At 42.2% G+C, this 23,465-nt stretch overlaps 2 protein-coding genes across 2 annotated transcripts; both read right to left on the bottom strand.

Moving 5' to 3' along the window:
• Window positions 1-7,034: 7,034 nt before the first annotated feature.
• Window positions 7,035-7,736, bottom strand: LOC109412158 (thioredoxin domain-containing protein 17). The gene is made up of 2 exons (XM_019685802.3): window positions 7,473-7,736; window positions 7,035-7,414 (listed from the first exon to the last, which is right to left on the bottom strand). Exons 1-2 carry the CDS (start codon window positions 7,615-7,617, stop codon window positions 7,179-7,181), a joined length of 381 nt encoding a protein of 126 aa, XP_019541347.2. The 5' UTR covers window positions 7,618-7,736; the 3' UTR covers window positions 7,035-7,178.
• Window positions 7,737-18,555: 10,819 nt separating this feature from the next.
• On the bottom strand, window positions 18,556-19,809 carry LOC109412161 (protein SEC13 homolog). The gene has a single exon (XM_019685804.3). The coding sequence runs from the start codon at window positions 19,684-19,686 to the stop codon at window positions 18,706-18,708; it is 981 nt and encodes a 326-aa protein (XP_019541349.3). The 5' UTR covers window positions 19,687-19,809; the 3' UTR covers window positions 18,556-18,705.
• Window positions 19,810-23,465: the final 3,656 nt, after the last annotated feature.

Here is a 23,465-nt window from a genome sequence, read left to right as displayed (position 1 = left end):
TTGTATGGTCAGCAAAGACTATTCAGTCATTACCCCTCCTTATCATCGGCTTTGGACTGACTTGCGCTCTCATTGCCCCACCTAATGCTGCAAAATGAAAATGAAAATGAAAGTTTTTCTGTATGTTTATGACATACCAACAAATCCAGTAAAGGGCAACATATATTAGAGCAATACCTAACCTAATAAATTTGGTCAACAATAAGTTCATCATCTTCACATAGATATGACGGAATCCAAAATACTACGCCACACATTTCGTTTCGCTGCTGCTTCTCTCCTACACTTGCCAAATCACTCTCGACCTGTTTAATCCATCTGTCCGCTGTGCCCCACGTCATTTTGTACCATCCAATTTTTTTGTATACACAATCTTTGCTGGATTGCTATCAAGCGTTCTTGCAACGTGCACTACCCATCTAATCCTTATGGATTGGCAATCTTCTGGATGCTGGATTCGCCGTAGAATGTACACTGCAAATTTTGTTTACTGGTTGTTGAATTCTCCTAATAACCACTTAATTGGATCTAGACAGACTGTAACTGATAAAAGGAATCAAATATATTAAGTAAAGAGGTTCTATCAATTGTTTAAATAAAAGACTAACATTTGCCTCCGCTCTTGATCACGGCTCAAGCTCGAAAGAATCTTTATTAAATTCTCTTTTCGTCCACGACTACATTTCATTTTACCGAACAAACTCTCAACTGTGGAAGTGCTCATAGAACACTAGCTGAGAAGCAGGCTTTGTCCCAGTGAGGACGTTACGCCAAGAAGAGAGAGAGAGAGACTCTCAATATTTTTATCTCAAACATTACACTGGTATTCAGCAAACTTTGCTGATTTTTTTTGTGCTGATTTCTTTCAGCAGTGCGAATTTACTGAATATCAGCAATAATTTTCCAACTTGCTGAACCATACAGTAATTTTGACAGTTAATCAGCAACGTTGTGCTGAAATTCAGCAAAAATTTTGCTGAAATTCAGCAATTTATTTTGCTGATTTTTTTTGTGCTGGAAGCGTTTCAAAAAATTTGGTGTGTAGCGAGCACGTGCTTCAATCTTCGCCGTCACACACCGTTCTCCTGCACGCTGCCAAATAAATATCATCCTCAGCACTCGTTACTCGAAAACTCCAAGTGCTTGCCAATCCACTTCTTGAATGATCCAAGTCTGTGTGAAGAAGTACTGGTGTTATTGACGTTATGTACATGGTACATTTAATGCGGGCGTTAATCTTCTGAAATCCGCATAGTAGGTAAGGTAATTACCTTACCGGGCTCAGGCCAGGGTGGCTCTGTTGTACATAGTAGCAATAGGGATTTTTACGGATGGATTATTGGGCCTACGCCAACATTCCTGTCTCGCCGAAGGGTCATCGTGCCAGTTCTGTTTAACGTCTCAACCAACACTGGGACGACCACACTGATGGGGCTACCATCTTGGATCTAGCTGGGCGTGGTGCAGCGTTTCTTACTCAGCCGCTGGATGCCAGAACAGACGCTGTTTGAGCCGCACCTCCTGGGTGAACAGACGCTCGGGTCGTTCCTCCTCAATCTAGCTGAAGTCAGAAGGACAACAGTGCCCAGGCTGCACTACCAGCTAAGCACACAACTCTTAGCTGGCGGTCTTTGTCATCGCTTGACCCATTGAAGCATGAGGTAGGAACTTGTGAGGACCAGAGCTATGTTGGACGCTCTCTTTATCGACTCACCGTTTTGCAGCCCAAATGAAGAGGAATCGTGAGTAAAAATCATTAAAAAACCCCTAAGGTAAGAACATAACTATTCTGTTTCCAACGTGTGATTAACCATCAAATAGATCCACTGGTCACGTGTAAGACGTATTTTTGACGCCGGAACGTCGTGACTTGACTAAACTCGACAAAAATGGTTCACTACTTGACTAGGTGGACATCGTGACAGGTTTTATACGTTGACATTTTCAATGTAGTTGGCATTATAAGAATAACGTGAGAGTAGGAAATGTTTGTATAGACATGACCGATACTGAAAATCCTAGGGGCTCCCTTAGGTGTATTTATCATAAGTTTACTCTAAGCACTGTGACGCTGAGACAAGTTTGCTTACAGTTGAAGCTTTTATGTTAACATTCAAATTTTCTGCTATTAGAAGATTATGAAGGAAATTATTGGTGGGGGCTGGCTCACCAACACTTCCGGTCCGCTTTAGTGCTTTATGCATCATTGTGGCCAGGTGTTGTTCTAGTTTTTCCAACTGCATTGTAAAGCATGAGCAGTGATCCTTGGCATTCTGGTGTAAATTGGGGTACTCGGAATGTTGATCGATCACCGATTATTGCTGGCAGATGCAGTGGAAAGTTTGTCTTAATACGTATCAATCGTCTCTGACAAACGAGAAAAACTGACCTCACTGATTACCTGTCTCTGAGCCAAATTTGGTATAGAGTCTTCAGTCTCCGATTAATCGCTTCATGTTTGATGGAGGCTGTTGCGGCGTGTTGCAGTGGACTGTAAAACTGCTTTTTTCCAGGCTGCCTTGATTGCAGCGCGCCCGCCGGTCTCACCGATTCCCCAAGTGGATTCGGTGTATGGAAACTGCCATGCAGCGACCGACGGACCAGCGGCGAACTCCATAGGGTGGGAAAACTATCTCCAAATAACTCTAGCCCTGAAAAGGACTCAACCGGACACGCAGGCGACTGGCGGACCAAGGGAATTTCCGGCTCAGAAACAAACGACACACACACTGATTTTGTACTAATTCATTTTAATTTACTAATTACACTATGTACATAACTTTTCTTTCGGCCATCGTCGGCCCACACTTTTCTTCTGCCGGGCTTGGCTCGACGTCTTGACTTCTCTGCTGTTGCTTCTGTTCACTACGAGATGCGTAATAATACTGATGCTCGCGCCACCAAGCAGCGCTTCTTTTCCTCTCGTCTTCGACGGCCGTCGTCGACGACGACGATGGTTTTTTCCTCCTTCTCAGCGTGGCGATTGGCTCTTTTTTGGGGGGTTTCCTTCATGCGAAGATTGCGTGCTTCTACCTCGGTTTGCTTGCTCTTTCTTCACGTGAACGATACATGCTCCTTCTTCAGTTCGCAGCGTTGCGGACTGAACAGAGGCTTTTAATCCAATGGGTTACATAGCCGCTATCCGAATGAAGAGAGTAATGTTCCGCGTAATATATCACAAATCAAAAGAGGTGCGGTATATTACGTGGAGTGGATATACTGAATTGGGTACCAGACCAAGTCCCTGCTGGGTGGCACGAAATAGGTGAGCCATAGACAATAGAATCGTCAATGTCGTAGGGCATAGTATGTGACTATTGTCGAAACCAAAAAACGTTTAATGCCCAACCAAATCATTAGCAATATCAATTTGATTCAAACGCGTTCCAGTGATAGGGTTATGATTAGGATCAATTATTACAATACAATTTCACGTTTCAATATCCCTGGCCAAGTTCGCAGGGGTTGACGGTATTAAAGTGAAGGAGTTTCATTTTGATTATTGAAATGTAGTGTTCTTTAGTGAAACATATCACCTTTTTAACACTTTAATGCGCCTCCAACGGTTCATCACGAACCGGCTGCTGCAGATGGAGTATGGCTGATCATATGCATCAGACATGCTCGATAAACAGGAGGAACCGCTGGGGCTCAGTAGAGTCTATTCCGAAGCAATAGTTCCAAGTCGGTTGGATTTGAGAAGGTTTTGATGATCGTTACAAATCCTTATAAAAGTATTATAGGATTTGTGACAGGTTTTGGAACCTTTTACAGCCAGCTGACTTCAAAATGTTGTTTGGGCTCTATTTCCCACGTTTCTCGGTTGATTTTGATTAGTAATTTATTAATGTCATAGTCGCTTTTTCGAATTTTTACAATGTTAGTTGATCATATTTTCTTTAAATAAAGCAATTAAAATCGACCGAAGAATCAATAGTGGGAAGGAGATTTGCAGCACTTAATTGTGCTGATAGATTCGAAGCTAACGTGCGAACACTTAAACGCATTGTTGACGTCAATGCGTTCGACGTGACATGTTGGACAAAAACTGACTGCTTCATATTGACCAATCCAAATGCCTGTGGCTGTGTGGTAGTCGTTTGTGTTCAGATTTCCCGTGTTAATCTATCTGTAAGAACTTTGTAAACATCTTTTGTTCTTACGTATGTGGATAGGCTTGCAGTAGGTTTCGTGAGACATTTTTTGGACAACTCAATTAACTGAACAACGTTACTTGTGTATGACTAGGTTGACATTTCTAGGCTACGCTTGAGAAAATGACATGGTTCATCTAGGTAGGACGGATAGGACAATTGAACGAATTATTTTTAATTATCTCTTAGATGTTCAGAAGTTCAGTTACATGTTTCTGTGGACTTTGGACCGATGACAATTTAAGGGCACAATAGATGAACACAAGTAGAAAACGATTAGCGAAATCAAGAAAACAATTTGACACAAGATCGACTATATTTTAACATACAGGGTTCGATTGATTCGCTGAAAAAAAAAACAAAGATACAACAACTGACTTAACGAGGAGAAAAACATATTTAACCATACCACAAAATCAAACAAGGAAACAAACACAAACCGTGTGACCATAACACTACATAGGCAAATCCTGACTGACTGACCAATTGAAAACTTTCCAATCTTCTACCGTAGCTTTCTGAGTCAGTTGCAACAGTGTCTTAATGGATATCATTTTCCGCGTACGGCTGGCAAACTGCTTCTGAAAGATTACGTACTCTTTTCTATCTTCGGGTCTAGTGTAGAGGTTTCAACTCTATTCAGAGTGCAGCTAGAAACCTAGCAAAAAAAAAAAAAAAAAAAAAAAAAAAAAAAAATTTCACGTTTCAATATGTGTTTAGTAGTATTAGAGGTAACAGCCTAATAAGAAATTTTCGGTAGGTTCATAACTTGCCCTCAACGAGTTGAATGTTATATTGCCTCACAACTGTGAGCAACATTATTACTCATTAATAAAAGGTTGTATCATCAATATGGACATAGAACGAAACATTTGACCAATTAACATCTTTCAGGTATAAAAGAGGTAGTAGGACAAAACTTTTATTTTTAAAAGTAGTTATCTATGTTCATGATAGAAGAGTAGCGTAAAGTGATACCACCTGTTCCAGATCCAGAAACGTTTCACACTGAAAGAAGGTTGGAATGACAGTGTGAACAGAAGATCCGAACTGCTAGGTGTAGGAAGAAGTATGTTTATTTCCCCTCCCCTTCCCCAACACTCTGTAGAATTTTGATACAACTTCACGTAACTGTTTTGGAGGCTTCACTTATTAACAAATTTACAACAAACACGCTATAACAGTATCTAGAGAATCGTGGAGGGTGAGAAACCTGAACTAGTAGCAGTATTCATATAGATTAACAATTCGACACTGATTTTTCATTTGGGCCTAACTGACATTTTCGAGTTCTCTTCATCGATCCTCTCTTTGTGTTATCACAGAATGTGTGTTGAGTTTTCCAAAGTTTTTTTGGTTGAAATGCGAAGAAGACGACTACATGTTGCTATAGAAACAAAAAGAAAAATGATTTTGTTTGTTTTGATCAAGTTATTAGCAAAAGAGAGAGTCGACGAAGAGAAATCGATCAAGTCAGTTAGGCCCTTATGAAAAATCATTGTCGAATTATACTCTATTATTTTCAATCGTTGCAACATTATACTAATATGTGCGGGCCGCCCATTTGCGGAGTTGTGCGGCCAATTATTCTCTTTCCATTCCAGAAACGACCGTTTTGAAGCAAGAAGTGTCCTAATGGCCAACACAAACGGGACTTGTCTGAAACACACAAGATAAGTACAACAATTTTATAATCAGGCACCCAACTCTTTCTACTACTTTGCTAATAGATAAATACTTCAATATGCATACTTCAATATCAATTATTTGTTTGTTTATGACACTATTGAAGCATTCGTGTCGCCGCGAAATAGTTTACAATTTATCTTATTCACATTTTTCAATTCACTTTAAAGTATCTGACACTGCTTTTACAATTGTGTATGTAAACTTGTATCTTAATTATGTTCATTATTAATAGTAGTCTGATAATCCAAGTCTAGTGATTTTTTTCCCAAGGAATAGAAAGAGTTGGTGTCATAATCAATACAATACTTGAAACTGGAAACTCCTTATTTCCCCCTATGGGTTATAAAATAACTTTCAGAATGCACAATGAATTAACTTGGGATATTTTTGATTATTGTTTGGAGATGATGTCAGAAAAACTAGTTGCCCATACCGGCTACAAACGCTAGTTCTGATATTGTCACTGAGTAGTCTTCAAAAGTATCAAAACATTACATTTTTAGAGCTTTCACAAAATACGGGTGGGATGGGAACAGTAAGCGACACTTGATAACTACTACGACCCAATACTAAATACTGCACACTTTGCTCAAGTTGACGACATCGTCTAGTCCATCGTGAGTATTGGTCATAGTAGGGGGAAAGTAGGGAAAGGGTCCAGGCTTTGCTTTCAGCTGTCCTGCAGCTCCACCTGGTCACTCTAAAAAAAAATTGACTTTCACGTATCAAAATTTCACGCATAAAAACGGATCGTAAAATGGACTATTCAGGTCATCAGCCTCTTCTTAACAACTTGTATCGCTGCACCGACCGAGCTGTGAACATCCTTAGGATCGTGTAGCCAGTCTCGGTCATAACTAGGAGGAGGATTTGCTTCTACAAGCCTGAGCGTCTGTTCTCCAGAAGGAGGTTGAACAACTTCCCTGAGAGCCAAACGTAGACAAGAATTGCAACGTAAAGTCAACAATAGAACAATACGAACCAATATATGTACACACCTTGATGCCAACCGAGACCAAGGCAACGACCCCCAATTTCTTTGCAACGCAAACACCTGCACCGGTCTACTGATGAAGGACCGCGGGTTTGGTATTGTGTTGTCCTATACCTATTGACCATAGCGCAACATGACCGGAAAGTGTTGATTTGATCGCTTTTCAATGTTCTCGTAATTTTTGTTTTATCAATTGCTTCATGGTAAAGACACATTTATTTTCATTTATTCACCGTCAGGTAGACGTATCGCTCAGCGGAGGGAAAACGCAGATAGGCAACGGGGCCAGAGGATGCGTTGAAATTACAGAATTACAGAAGAAACATATTTTCATTTATTATTCAGTCATCATCGGTGAAAAACATCTCCAGAAGATCAGCTTTGCAGCACTGTTCCCCTTCCAAGCGTTGAGGATTTTTCCAACGGATTAGTGTTGGGATCACGCTCAGGTGCGTATCGGTGTCCTTTCGGAACGGATTGTTCATATCCTTCCACGTTGGCCTATCTCCAACGTCGACATAGATGAAGTGTGATTCAGCCGGAGCAGTCTCTAGAGCTGCTACAATAAAGGGGGCAGCTGAAATGGAACAACATTAAGCGCTGAGACCAAATGGTCTACCATAGGCTGTACATACCTTCAACGCAATCACTGCACCAGCTGACACTGTTGTCCAGCTTAGCACCCGTGAAAAGGACATTCACCACTTGACCATTGCTCTTGAAATCCTTCATAAAAGTGACGAAGTTTTCATACCCAGCTACGTAGTGCTTTTGGACCATTTTGAACAGCTGTTGATATGGGAAGACACTCGAATTAAATGCCAGCAATGGCAATTGAATTAATGGACACCTAATCAGCTGTCGTTTCGGAATGGAAAACGGAGATAAAAGGAAACAATGAGCCTCCGCACGAATTTGGCCTACTGCTCACTCCCACAGAAAGTTTGAAAACAGCGCGCACAGTAAAAGTCAAATTTGACTCTACTGTGCGCGCTGTTTTCAAATTTTCTGTGGGAGTGAGCAGGACAGGGCAAATTCATGCAGAGGCTCATAATGCCCTGATAACGAAAACTTATAACAAATTTTGTTAGCAACAAAGTGCTTCTTCTGGTAGGAGGCTTTGCGATGACTGACAGAAGAGATATTTAAATAAATAGAGAGGCTAATCAAAGTCACACGAGAAGCGGAATAGCACCGCCGTAAATCGCAAGTCAGTCCCATTTGCATTTTCATCGAAATTGTATTATAAGTTTTTGAAATTTATTAGGGTATGTGTTCCATCAGTAATCTCATGTTCCCATATTCATCCTATTCGAAAACAAACGATTACGGCACCGATTGATTCCGTTCTTTTTGTTTTCATGCGTGCTCACTCCTAACAAAAAATACAAAAATAAGAAACAAAACAAACAACGCTTCAGTCCTTTGTTTTTCGTAGGATGAAAATGGGAGCCACATGCTTAATAAGGGAACCAGTACCCTATCATAAATATCTATGAATCATTATGACTAATTTCAACTTATCTAAAAGGGCAGGAAGCGATGTAGTAACTATACCTACTCAGAAGCAACAGCTGAGTCGACAATAGGGCACTGCATTGTTTTGATTTTGTATGGGATTTTGACGTTTCTTGGCCTTGTTGTTTACAAAATTTCTGTAAGAGTGAAAGAGAAGGAAGGAGTGCCATGCAGTACCCTATAGACGTGTGGAGGCATAAATATCCCTGGGGCTTACCGACGCGGCGGGTTTACGAAAACTTGTGACAGTCTTTTGTGCTGCATAGCCTACCTGATCGAAACTAAAACTAGGGTATGTGTTCCATCAGTAATCTCATGTTCCCATATTCATCCTATTCGAAAACAAACGATTACGGCACCGATTGATTCCGTTCTTTTTGTTTTCATGCGTGCTCACTCCTAACAAAAAATACAAAAATAAGAAACAAAACAAACAACGCTTCAGTCCTTTGTTTTTCGTAGGATGAAAATGGGAGCCACATGCTTAATAAGGGAACCAGTACCCTATGTCTTAAAGCAGTGGTCGTTTAAATGTTACAAAACTGCAAATTTTTCCAATTTTTATCCCTTTCCCTCAGATATCAATTTATTTTCATCTCCTTATCTGTCTGAGATCTCTAGATTGAGTTTAAATAAGGGCGAAAGTAACATGAGCGAGTTCTCTTCATCGACTCTCTCTTCTTCAAATTAATGACAAGATGCACAGTATGGTTGCACGTTTTGGTCATAAATCGCTAGGTTTCGATGCAACATAGCGTCTAAGTGTAAAAAAGTTCGATTGAATAGTGGTTTCTGCTTTTAGTAGTGTTGCGTGTACGTACACGCTGCATTACACGAACACCACTTGAGTTACTGGTTGAAAATAGTAAACAAAGATCAGCTGTTCCCAGCAAAATCTGCACTACAGGTATTCTTCGATATAATATAACGAATTCGATATAACGTACATTTTGCTTCGATATAACGTACAACATTTTAAATTTAATTTTTTCCCGGGAAAAACCCTCAGATTAGCTACGAAATCACTCAAATCAATGTTTTCTTGCAGTTTTAGCCTTGTTACCTAAAATTAGCGCAAATTGGGGAAAAAATTTGTGTACGTTATATCGAAGCAAAATGTACGTTATATCGAAGCACAAAAAACGAAATTACTTTTTCGTGAAAACTTATGTTTTTCATTAATGGTTTTGTTAATTTCACCGAAATCATTATCTGGGGTCAATTTCACGTCGAATTCATCATAACTAGCATAAAAAATATTAAAATTTTCTCTGCTTCGATATAACGTACACTTCGATATAACGTACAAAGAGAAAACTTTTTTGTACGTTATATCGAAGAGTACCTGTATTTGCATCTGACAGATTCTGTCAAAAAATCTTTGTGCAATAGGCAGGGCCGGATTTAAGGGGGGGCCAGGGGGGCCGTGGCCCCGGGCCCCCACATTTCAGGGGCCCCCACAAAATGTTACTACGAATGGGAACCGAAAAAATTTTTATCACAAGTACTTCTACTCTCAAGATGTGCGTGAAATATTGTGCTTCAAATCAGAAAGAAGCAGACATCTGGCTTTTAATAAAATTTCAAACTTTTCCAGAAAGTTGTTAAGATTTTTAAGGTTTGAATTGATCACTTTTGTGAATTGCACAGGTTGTTTTACCGAAAATACATGAGAAAATCTTCACCTGAATTCTGGATGAAATCTTAAACGCTATGGACTAGAGAGTCGAAAAGTTTCTGCTCAAAATTCGTGTTTATTTCTGTCGAAAATTATTGGTGTTAATTTTAAAAATTTCCTACATAGTTCTTTGAAGATTTGCAAGTGTTTCTATCAAAATAAAGAAAAGTTTTTAGAATTGTAGAGTTTGATTTCGCTTACCAAACTTATAAATTATTCAAGTCGTACCCCAGAATTGTTGAAATAGTTCTTTGAAGCAACTAGCAAGAATTTTAGGTCGGATTTAGGCAGACATCTGATCCGATTTCTTTAATATGATTGGATCCATGACGAATTTTTCTTCCTGACTTGAATGTGTAATTTATGGCGAATTTTTAACAAATTTATAGGTTCCTTATGAAAATTGCAGTAGATATTTGTGGAGAAATTCTTGAAAGATCCTGAAATATTTAAAGTTTTGCAAACAATTTTTGTTTAAATTGGCTAAAAATTCGTCCACCAAAAATTATTATAAAATTTTACTTATAGTTCTATTCAAAGTAAAACATAAATTCCTTCAGGAACTCATTATGGATTTCCGATGAAATTTCTTCAGCAGTAGAATTTCCGCTAAAACTACCACTATGGATTTTTTTGCCTCTTGAAGTTTTTTTTATGTCTTTATTTATGAGATTTTCAGCCCGAGTCTGGTTCATCTCAGAAAACCTCTTGAAGTTTCACAAGGAGTTCTTAACAATTATTCTGCGTGTTCACCAGAAACTCCTCTCGAAGTCGCGTTAGGAATGTTTATGCTTAAGTTCCACAAAAAAAGGAACCTTGTAATCGGTCAGCGACTCCATAAATTTCATCAATGACTCCGCAAGAAGCTCTATTTGGAGGTTTTGTAATAACGGCACCAAAGATAGCGCTATAAATTTATCTGGAATTTATCAAAAATGTCTCCAATAAAATCTATTTTTAAATTTCTTAAAAGACTTTCTCATGAATTTCGACTTGATCAATGCAATCAAATACTATGAACACTCTGCGTTATTTACTTGATAAAATTTCTTTTACAATCGTCTTCAGATTAGATTTTCATATCTAAATCTCTGTTATGCTTATTTTATAGTGGATGCCTTTTTTTCTAGTTACGCTTATTAAGCCAGATTAATTTCTTCAATAACAACCCTAATTTTTAGAAGAATTTCCCATATTTTCTGGATTTTTCCACAATGAAAAAAAAAATATATCCTCTAAAAAGAGGGCCCCCACAACACTGTGGCCCCGGGCCCCCACATTTGTAAATCCGGCGCTGGCAATAGGCCTTTTCAGTTGACAGGTTCGTGTAAACCACTGTTTACAACTGCCGAACAAAGGCGCAAACGCTGAACTATCATTTTGATAGGAGATCTGTCAAAGGCCCCCAAAATCAGCTGATTTTAAACCTCGTTTTAAACGTCTTCTGAATAGCCCATGCCAGTCCCATCTTTGCTGGATTTCCTATGCAAATGGGACAGATATGCGATTCACGGCATATAGGGCAGTGCTTAAAATTATCTCCCTCTTCTTCACTATTACAGAAATTTTGTAAACAACAAGGCCACGAAACGTCAAAATCCCATACAAAATTAAAACAGTGCAATGCCCTATGGTCCACTGCACGAATTTATGCTGGCCTGCTTAAGCCTGGAACACATAGCGTCCGTTCCGTCGAGGTTTGCGTTTTTTTGACAGTTTTCCCATAGGAAATGTGTCAAACTACTGTCACGCACACGCAAACGTATGCATTGTGTGGGGCACTTTACGCTCACCAAGGGGAATGACATAACCGGAAAATCCGCATATATTCGTTCCTAACCATCGCTAACCGCTGCTAACTGAGCAGCAGATAGGCGCGGTTAACGACGGTTATTAACGGATAAATGCGGATTTTTCCGGTTAGCATAGGAAGTGCCATTCCCCCTGACTCTCACAGTAAATTTGACGTTCAAATTTGAGCCACTTGAAACAATGTGCTAAGGCCTGAAGTACACATCAGGGTCAAATATTGAACACGAGAACACGGAAAGAACTCAAGAAACAACATCAGTTTGACACTAATGAAAATTCGTTCGAGTCAGACAAGATGTTTGAGCATTGATTTCTTTTTGGACAAATATTTGACCCTGTGTACCAGCAACTTAAGAACACCATCTTTCGTTGTGCGGCACACCGAGAACATCAGGGTACTGTTTTGGAACTTCAACTAATGCAAAAGTTAGGCAACCATGTGCGAAAGGTCCTGTAAAATGAAAACAAACGGCTGGTTGCCTTGGTGGTTGCCAAATAAAATTAATATCACCTTCAGACTGAGCCCATGGTCTCTTTTGGGCTACATACATACATACATTTATTTGTTCAACATCATTAAGACAAGACATAATCAACAATAGTACGCCACAATATTGACTGGTTTGCTGAATATGATACACCGCGCGGCCTTTGTAAGGTTCCAACCGCGCATTTGCACGAAATTTCACGCGACAAATCCCTGAGGAAAGGAAAGCCGCACTTGAGGAAACGCCGCAATGTTATCTCCCATAAGAATGGAGTAAAAGGGGAGCAAAAAACGCGGCTGTTCCTTTCCTCAGGGATTCGCCGCGTGTACTTTTGGGCAAATGCGCTAATACTCGGTTTGTGGCTGCCGCTCTCCATCCTCGGTCGCACCCAATGCTCGCCAAGTCACGCTCCACCTGGTCCGCCCATCGTGCTCTCTGCGCTCCACGCCTTCTTGTGCCAACCGGATCCGTTGCAATGTTGCAAACACCAGCTTTGCAGAGTTGTTGTCCGGCATTCTTGCGACATGCCCTGCCCATCGTATCCTTCCGGCTTTGGCCACCTTCTGGATGCTGGGTTCGCCGTAAAGTGTAACGAGCTCGTGGTTCATCCTTCTCCGCCACACACCGTTCTCCTGCACACCGCCGAAGATCGTTCTTAGCACGCGTCGCTCGAAAACTCCGAGTGCTTGTACGTCCTCCTCGAGCATGGTCCATGTGTCGTGCCCGTAGAGGATCACCGGTCTTATTAGCGTTTTGTACATAGTGCATTTGGTGCGTGGGTGAATCTTTTTCGACCGCAGTTTCTTCTGGAGCCCGTAGAAGACCCGACTTCCGCTGATGATGCGCCTCCGAATTTCTCGGCTCACGTTGTTGTCAGCCGTCAGTAAGGATCCGAGGTAGACGAATTCCTCCACCACCTCGAAAGTATCCCCGTCTATCGTAACATTACTACCCAGACGGATCCGGTCGTGTTCGGTTCCGCCTACCAGCATGTACTTTGTTTTTGAGGCATTCACCACCAGTCCGACTTTTGCTGCTTCGCGCTTCAGGCGGGTGTACAGCTCTGCCACCGTTCCAAATGTTCTAGCGTCCGCAGAGCACACAAATTGACCGGATTTTGTGAAAATCGTTCCCCGGCTGTTGAGTCCGGCTCGTCGCATCACACCTTCCAGAGCGATGTTGAAGAGTAGACATGAGAGTCCGTCACCTTGTCGCAGTCCCCGGCGAGATACGAATGAACTGGATAGTTCACCCGAAACCCTTACGCAGTTTTGCACACCGTCCATCGTTGCTTTAATCAGTCTAGTCAGTGTAGAGTAGATGTGACGCTCAAGCGTAACAATAGCGTGCTCGAATACAGAGGGTAGTCAGACGTTTATGTACTTGGGGATATGTAGAGAGAAAGAGGCAATAAAGAGTTCAGTTGATTGTTACACACCAAGCGACGTGGTTGACTTTTATTCGTCCGAAGACACTACAGTTTCTGGCGAGAGGATTAAAATTACTCGGCTAGTTCGACGGGTTGTGAAGTGCTACAAATTATTTTTATCGGTCGTTTTAATAAGTGTGGAAGGTGAGTCCATTTGGATGAAATAAAAATATGCTCCGAATCTGTTGAGAATAACAGAGTGAAAAAGGGCACAGGTCGTGATTTCTTTGGGCTAAACAAAATGGCGGGGATTACAGTTACAGACTATCCAGAAAGGGGGGAGATGTAGAGTAGATGTGACGCTCAAGCGTAACAATAGCGTGCTCGAATACAGAGGGTAGTCAGACGTTTATGTACTTGGGGATATGTAGAGAGAAAGAGGCAATAAAGAGTTCAGTTGATTGTTACACACCAAGCGACGTGGTTGACTTTTATTCGTCCGAAGACACTACAGTCAGCTTCCCAGGAAAGCCGTTTTCGTCCATGATTCTCCATAGCTCTGCGCGGTCGATACTATCGTATGCCGCTTTGAAGTCGATGAACAGGTGGTGCGTTGGGACCTGATATTCACAGCATTTCTGGAGGATTTGCCGTACGGTAAAGATCTGATCCGTTGTCGACCGGCCGTCGATGAAGCCGGCTTGATAACCCCACGAACTCATTTGTTTTAGGTGACAGACGACGGAAGATGATGTGGGATAGCACTTTGTAGGCAGCATTCAAAATAATGATCGCCCTGAAGTTCTCACATTCCAAATGGTCGCCTTTCTTGTGAATGGGGCAGATTACCCCTTCCTTCCACTCCTCCGGTAGCTGTTCGGTTTCCCAGATCCTGACTATTAGCCGATGCAGACAGGTGGCCAACTTTTCTGGGCCCATCTTGATGAGTTCAGCTGCGATACCATCCTTACCAGCTGCTTTGTTGGTTTTGAGCTGGTGAATGGCATCCTTAACTTCCCTCAGCGTGGGAGTTGGTTCATTTCCGTCCTCCGCTGCACTGGCGTCGTCGTTCCTTCCGTTGCCGTGGGCTCCCGTGCCTACGTTCTCCACGCCGTTCAGGTGCTGATCGAAGTGTTTCTTCCACCTTTCGATCACCTCACGTCCGTCCGTCAAGAGGCCTCCGTCTTTATCCCTGCATATTTCGGCTCGCGGCACGAAGCCGTTGCGGGATGCGTTGAGCTTCTGATAGAACTTCCGTGTTTCTTGGGAACGGCACAGCGGTTCCATTTCTTCACACTCCGCTTCTTCCAGGCGGCGCTTTTTCTCCCGAAAGAGGCGGGTCTGCTGTTTCCGCTTCTGTTTGTAACGTTCCACGTTCTGTCGAGTCCCTTGCTGCAGTATTACCGCCCTCGCTGCGTTCTTCTCCTCCAAAACCGTTCTGCACTCTTCGTCGAACCATTCGTTCCGTCGATTCCGTTCCACGTACCCGATGGTGCTCTCGGCTGCGTCGTTGATGGCTGCTTTCACTGTACTCCAGCAGTCCTGTAGAGGGGCCTCATCGAGCTCGCCCTCGTCTGGCAACGCGGCTTCGAGATTCTGCGCGGATGCTGAGGCGACATCCGATTGCTTCAGTCGCTCTAGGTTCTACCGTGGCGGTCGCCGGTACCGTACATTGTTGATGACGGAGAGTTTTGGGCGCAGTTTGACCATCACCAGATAATGGTCGGAGTCGATGTTGGCGCCACGATAGGTCCTGACGTCGATAATGTCGGAGAAGTGCCGTCCGTCAATCAGAACGTGGTCGATTTGAGATTCCGTCTGCTGTGGTGATCTCCACGTGTAACGATAAGGGAGGCTGGAAAAAAGGTGCTACGTATGGCCATATTTTTTGAGGGGGCGAAATCAATGAGTCGTAGGCCGTTTTCGTTCGTTTGCTGGTGGGCGCTGAACTTACCAATCGTCGGTCTGGATTCCTCCTCCTGGCCTACCTGAGCGTTCAAATCTCCTATGATGATCTTGACGTCGTGGCTTGGGCAGCGGTCGTACTCGCGTTCGAGCTGCGCTTAAAATGCGTCCTTGTCATCATCAGTACTTCCGGAGTGTGGGCTGTGCACGTTTATTATGCTGAAGTTGAAGAATCGGCCCTTGATCCTCAACCTGCACATTCTTTCGTAGATCGGCCACCAACCGATCACGCGCCTCTGCATATCGCCCATCACGATGAAAGCTGTTCCCAGCTCGCGTGTGGGTAGATGGTATGATTACCTCTAAACGTTCGCACCATGGATCCTGTCCAACACACCTCCAGCAGCGCTACGATGCCGAACCCGCGGTCCTTCAGTAGATCGGCGAGTATGCGGGTGCTCCCAATGAAGTTGAGAGATCGGCAGTTCCACGTACCGAGTTTCCAATCGCAAGTCCTTTTTGTTCGCTGGGGTCGTTGCCGTTGGTCTCGGTTCGTATTATTCTGTTGCTGATTTTCCGTTACAATGGTTTTTTACGGCTGGTTCGTAGGGCCTGACACCAACCCCCTACTTTCCGGAGGACCATAGTGCACAGTTGAGCTTCGAGTCCTTCCCTGGCACTCGGACGTAGATCAGCCGCCCCTAACATGGGGATCAGACGCTGTTGTGAGCCGCTCCTCCTGGAGAACAGACGCTCAGGTTTGCCGAAGCAAACCCCCCCCCCCCCCCCCTTCCCTGTCAGCCTACAACCAAAGTTCCCACCGGGGTTGGTTACCCGATCTTCCCTAAGGTTGCTCATAGTTTCCGGCCGGTATCGCGTGGAGGTAGGGATAGGAGTTGCTGGGCAGAGGCTAGTGGATCACAATGGGATCTGAATCGCGCAGCATACCCAGCTTTTACCATGCCTCTCTTTTGGGCTGACTTGTCTTATTCTGTCCTAGGGGAGCGCCCTTGGATGAACCAAATGTCAAAACCACTTTTTCTTTGCATTAGAGCCTCTATTGACCAGTGGTAGTGGTTTGTGTTCAGATTTCCCGTGTTAATCTATCTGTAAGAACTTTGTAAACATCTTTTGTTCTCACGTACAATATGGATAGGCTTGCAGTAGGTTTCGTGAGACATTTTTTGGACAACTCAATGAAAACAAAAAGTGGATTTGACGTTTAGTTAATCCTAGGTGAACCACTTCCCCTGGCCTATGAGTCACCATAAACACTTAAATGAAAACTGTACAATGTTTTTGAAACAAATTGTTTGTGAGTGTTACGACAGTTTGTCTGTGATTACGCATACGTGCATACGCATAGGGTAGGACGGGGCAAGATGGCCACCCGGGGCAAGATGAGCACCCCTTCGTGTTACTACTTTTATGATGAATTTTGTCCAAACAACATCATAATCCGTTAGAATAAAGTTCATCCTGTTTGTAAACCTTAAAAAAGGTACTTCATAATGAACGAATTGAAAAATATCGTCAAATTAGTCAATAGCATGGATATTTAGCATTTTCTTATAAGAAATCATCAAAATAAAATAAGGTTTTTACGTCAGAATCAAATTTTTACCATAATTCTTATTATCAGCCAACATTACTGGCATACTACAACGCATTTTAAGTTATATTAGAAAATGTTTTTAACAACAAACAATAAAATTTATTCAATTTTAGGTATTTATCTATATTGGGGCAAGATGAGCACCCCTGATGGGAGTATAGAAAATATTTTGAAATTATTGTAATCCACTCAATAGTGCCAAACAAAGGTTTCCGTATCCTCTGTAACTATTTAGTTGCGTGAATTTCTAAAAAATGAGCGACTTACTTTTGCCTATATTCGCTTCTGAATCGGCGTTCTCGCTTAGACAAGAAGCTCAAACTTCTTCTTTACAAAGCAATCATCCGACCCATCATGCTCTACGGTTATCCTGCATGGCAAATTTGTGCCGAAAGTCATCGTAAAAAACTTCAAGTCCAGCAAAACAAGATCTTGAAGATGGTCCTTGATCTGGATCCTTTCTACCGAACGGCTGAGGTTCATCGTATTGCCAAAATAGATACCGTGAATTCCTTTATCGAGCTTGGAATGTCAAAATTTCGCAACCGCTGCCGTATGTCTACCAACCCGCTAATTACCGCTTTGCAGTAAATCTGTCGGAAAGAACAACACCTCTGTGATATTAGTAATAAGGCTATAATTCTACCCCTACCCGATAAATAACTCCAACAATTACACTAGGTTTTTTCTCTGGCTTTTTCCTAGTCTCTACCACCATTTGTAATTTGCTATAATTGAATTCCCAATGTGGCCTTTGCTAAAAGACAGTTGTAAGACATCAAATCTCTGTTCTAACCTAATGTATACCCAATTAGTTGTAAAAGAAATTGCTGAAATAAATGAAAATGAAATGAAATGAGCGACTTAATAATCGTTCGTTGTTTTTCGGGTCATTTCGTATAAAGTATTATAAAACCGCATTTTTTAATAATCTTAAAAGAAACTGATAATTTTGGAACGTGATACCATAGCTATAAACAAGATTTGCTATATCGATCACTGTATGGCTAATTTATAATTGAAATATTGTATTTTTAATGAAGTGCTCTTCTTGCCCCGTAGGGGTGCTTGTCTTGCCCCGCTACATGTTCGAACTGACCATAAAACATATTTTTTGTTTAGTCAAATAAATCATCCTTATTGTGAATTTTGAACCCTGCCATGTTTATGGGTGATAGAAAACATGATATAGAAAAGAACTACTGAGAGGTACCTTGAAAAATTGTGTTCACTTTCAATAAATTCAACGTGATCCTTAGGGTGCTCATCTTACCCCGCCCTACCCTAGTTACCATAAATTACATGGGACATTTGCTATGGAAATGATAATCTCTACAAATACAAATTCTTTATTTGATTCAAGCATCTAAATATGTTTTTATTATTTTTATATTCTGAACAATTTTCAAGAACTTAAAGAAATAAGACATTGATATAAACGAATGTTATTCATCAAAACTTCCGACAGAAATGCTCCCTTAACTTACAACGTTCTCTGCTCAGGAACAAAACTGTTCTGAGTTTGATTCAGCGGATGATTTTGGCCAGCTGAATTGGTGTCCTCGCTGATGCAAATCCACTGTCCTTCGTTGTTTTCACGCCACAAGCTTATTTTATTGTCCCCACCGGATACGGCCAGAATGTTTCCCGTCAGAGACCAGCTCACGTTCCAAACCACGTCGTCGAAGTTGTTCAGAATCATCGACTGCCAGTTCTGCAGATCGTCGCTGCTCCAGATGATTACACGCCGATCCTGGGAACAGCTAGCAATCTGATGGCGAGGAAGCCCGACATTTGGCGCCCAGGCCACATCGCGAACCCAATCCGAGTGCAGTTCCAGCCGTTTTTCCTCCTCCCAACGGTCACCGTCTTCCTTCCAAATCTTCACGGAATTGTCACAGCCTCCAGTGGCCAATCGCTTCACCGCCAGATTAACCTTAGAAGGCCTCTGATCGAATGCCGGTTCCGGTGCCGTTGCAGGGCACCAGCTAACCGTGTTGCATCCGATACTGTGAGCATTTGGAATTTTCTTCGAGTCCCAAGTGCCTGCTTCGATACTGGCCGTCAAAATAGACACCGAGCCATCCGAACTTCCACAAGCCAGTATCAGTCCGTATTCTGGCGGGGCCCATGCCACGGAATTAACCGACGAGTCGTGATTGCTGTATTCGAACCATTTGCTCCAGTCACCGGGGCCGGCTTCCTTCCAAATGATAACCTTTCGGTCGTAAGAGCACGATGCCAAGATGTTTCCATAACGGGGATGAGCCCAGGCCACTTGCCACACGGGTCCACCGTGCCCTTTCAGATCGGCGGCCAATGTTTGTGCTCCGCCTTTGATGTCAAAAATCTTCACCGAGTTGTCCGACGAACACGTCGCCAGACGCAGCCCGTAGTAATCGACTTCCGCGCCGTGGATCATGTCCTCATGACCCGTATCGATTGTATTTAATACTGACACCATTGTTGCTCACTACGTGTACGGAGTGTCGAGTGAATTTGATTTTGTTCAACAATATTAGGTATTCAATTTTTTAATGCAGTCCGAGTTTTTACGCGAAAATTTTTCGTAAAAATGACACCAACAATGTTTGACAGTTTGACGTGGAGCGATGGTTCAGTCGAGGGATAGCCCACTGTGACAGGCGTTACGAAAACAAAGTATCCACCCCTGCTCCCACACGGAGAAACTAAAGTGTCTCGAGTATATTCCAGACTCGTTAGGAGAAACCAAAAGACAAACGAGACTCGCGGAGGCGGTCTTCTTTTGTGTTTTCTTCTTCGAATCTGATTTCCCGCATAAGGACCATACACTGAGAAAAATTCTATAGTGCAAATAACCACCAACACATGCTTGATTTTACCATGCCTAAAAATAGTTATGACGAATACGTTTTCAATCATGACTACCATGTTTCTCTTAAAATTACCATGCCTTGACAACCAAAGGAATAGTTATCAGTACCATAGAATAGGCGATACTACCAGGGGTGCCGGGGTTGCCAGGCACCCCTAGAATTTTGAAGCATCGCTGTGAGATATGGGGCGATGAATGAGGAATGGATGAACTAATGAATACTTGTTCGTAGTGCACCCCCTGGCAAAAAATTGTAGTTTCGCCAATGATAAGGACAGACTTGTTTGAATCCCAAAATGGCCGATTTTGGCACCTACTCACGATTTCGAGAGCACAAATCTTTTTGTAAACAAAACCAGTGCACCTGATCTTATTTTAAGCTTATATCACAAGTGAGGTTGAAACCCGAAGTTTCACCACACCCGACAGTCAAATTTTCTCAAAATCCATATGTGAAACTTAACGTCGGACGTAGTGCGCTGGACAGCGGACCCAGCCCTCTAATCCAGCGCACTGTGCCCGACGTACCGGGCACACGGTTTAGGAGAAAAATCGATTTTCGCGTGTTAAAAGTTCTGATTTTCAACTGCACGAACAATACGGTGTGCTTTAACCGCAAACTTAACCACCCATACAGTCCCGATTCGTTCGTTGGCGGCACGTTATACTTATGACACACATGTGATACAAGAATCACTGTACAATTGCGCTTGAAATGAGTACCATACTGAAAAATGTCTCAGTTCAAGTCAGTCTTGTTAAAATTTTCTTGACACTGCGTACCGTTGTACAGGAATCACACTCGTATCACATGTCTGTCCGGGGTATTAGCACCGACGAACCGACGTGACAGCTAGAACAAATAAATTCAAATTTGTTGTCCGCGACGCCATGATGAAAAATAGCCAAACACTATCGCCACCTATACAGCGTCTGTTCGTTCGTTGCAAACCCGCTCGTTGCAACGCTTTTTAGTTGCAAGTCCGCTAATTGCAAAATTTGACAAGTTTTTGCAACTAAAAAGCAAGCATGTGTTAAATTCGTGCTGTCAGTCATGCTGTCAGTGCATTTCGATGCACTTTAGTGTCAAAGTGACGTTGCAATTAGCGAATGGCATTCGCTCGTTGCAAAGTAAACATTTTGCAACGAGCGGACGGCCGCTGTATAACGGCTCGCGATGATTTGATAGCTCGACACCGAACCCCCGTGTGTTCATATAGTAAACGGTTCGCGTCTGCGCTGATTTGACAGAAGCGATCGCTCGCTTCGGTGGTCGACCGTTAAATTTGGGGGGGGGGGGGGGGCGCTTTTGAATCACCACTGTCACGTCGGTTCGTCGGTGGTATTAGATGGGCTGTCTCGATAGTTGAATGTTCACTGGTTGGGGCAAAACCCAACCAAAAAGCACTGTCAATGTCAAAATCGATGTCAAAATGAGTTTGACGTCTGACCGCTGTCGCATCGCAGCTCATATATACAGTACGTTTGTGCAAGTATGTGAGTGTTTCGTGACGTATTTTCCGTCACTTGCGTGTGTCTACAGCATTTTAATCAGTTGTCAGTTGCCCCAACGAACGAACACGATTCGCTAATCGGGGCGCAGCCGTGACCCAACGACCGAATCCTCACTGTAGTGGTTTCTGCTTTTAGTGGTGTTGCGTAAGTACGCGTTGCATTACACGAACACTACCTGAGTTACTGGTTAAATCAGCTGTTATTCCTGGCAAAATCAAATGGGCATATTTTCAACCAGTAGATTTGCATTAGTGTTCGTGACGCCGCGCTGCGAAACCACTATTCGGGATACAATTCGAACAGTAGGGGATCCAACCTAGATTTAAACCTTGTAGTACAAAAGAGAAAAATAGGCGTTGGCTTCAATGAATAAATTAAATTACAAAATAAACGTAATGTTACAGAACCTCAAAACAACTTTTTTCATTACATTTATATGAGAACTATACACTATGAAACCATAATGCACTATAAAGCAACTGTTACACATACATTGCATATTTTAATTCCGATTTTATAGGTCAACTGTCCTAGAATAGAAATCCTCTTGGAAATCCTCTACATAGAGATGAGCGGAAGTTACATACGTCGATTCGACAACGCTGTTTGTTTTGTTTACAACAGCTGCCAACACTTGCTACAAAGCTAGATGTTCAAACTTTGTGCGTGACTTCGTTGTGGTTCAAGTTGTTTTGTTTACATTTTCTAACTATGGTAGAATTTTTTTATCCAAAATTTTGTTGCAATAGCGGAGCAATCGAAGAAATCTGAAATTCATTGCAAAAGTGTTACGCTAATCATATCGGCAAAAGTGAAGCAAGAAGCAGCAATCGAAGTTTTTTCGACAAGTTCAGCAACAAAAGTGTCGTCATAAGCATGAGCTTTTGAAAGCACAATTAATAAATTTTTATCTTTTTACTAAACATACGTATGCCGTCAATTTCTCGATATTAAAAATAAATAATTTTTATTCATTTAGTTCCGATTGCAATACCGTTCAAACGACACCTTCCTACGAACGATAAGCATGTTCATTTGGCTCACACTTTGACAGTTCTCTCTGCACGATTGGCTCACAATGGCCGCCTCCGCAGATCTCTATAATGTAGGATTACTATCCTAGAACTGTTTGCCAAGCTGTTTGCTTGTTAGTTAACTGCGCAAAAAAAATGAATATAGTATGTTCACCTTTTGTCAAACTGTAAGCGAAAAATTTTGTTCGAGTGAATCGGCGATTTTTTATGGTAACATAACTTTACCGCCTTTTTCCCATACTGTAATTTGGTCGATAACCATCTACCGCACTGTTCAAAACATTCATGGTATTGACGATCTTGCGCCAAATACGAAGCACAGGCAAACAAAATTGTCCCACCACAAAATATGCACACCGGTTTCAGCATACATTGGTTGATGTCGCCGCTACAGTTTTCCAGTAACGGATCGTTATTTTGGGGTGGTGTTTCGACTAATCGGTTTGTTTATGCACTGTTTCCTTTGTTGTTTAATGTGTGAACATTGTGCTGTCAAAGATTGAACATTTGCACGATCGTCGCGAAATCCTTGCAAAGCTCAATACTGTTGATTTATTGTTACCTTGGATGTTATACCACACTATAGCGCATTTAGTTCACCACTGGACTATCGCACTAGTTTTCAAGAGTGCGAAAATGCAAATAAAAGTGCGCGATTGCACCCAATCGACTCGGTGTCTTCAGACCACTTATTCAGCATACATCGAAGAATAATTAGGGTAAAAGCTCCCTTAGTGGAGGTAGTACCAATAGTGGTGGTAGTGGCAATTTAGCACTATTTCGACCAAAAAGCTTGCAAATGGCATTTTTAATAGATGCATCATACCCAATTAATAA

The sequence above is a fragment of the Aedes albopictus genome, chromosome 1 (assembly GCF_035046485.1).
Source record: "Aedes albopictus strain Foshan chromosome 1, AalbF5, whole genome shotgun sequence".
Lineage (NCBI taxonomy): Eukaryota > Metazoa > Arthropoda > Insecta > Diptera > Culicidae > Aedes > Aedes albopictus.
Note: the sequence above shows the minus strand (reverse complement) of the source record. Positions and strands in the feature narration are given on the sequence as shown.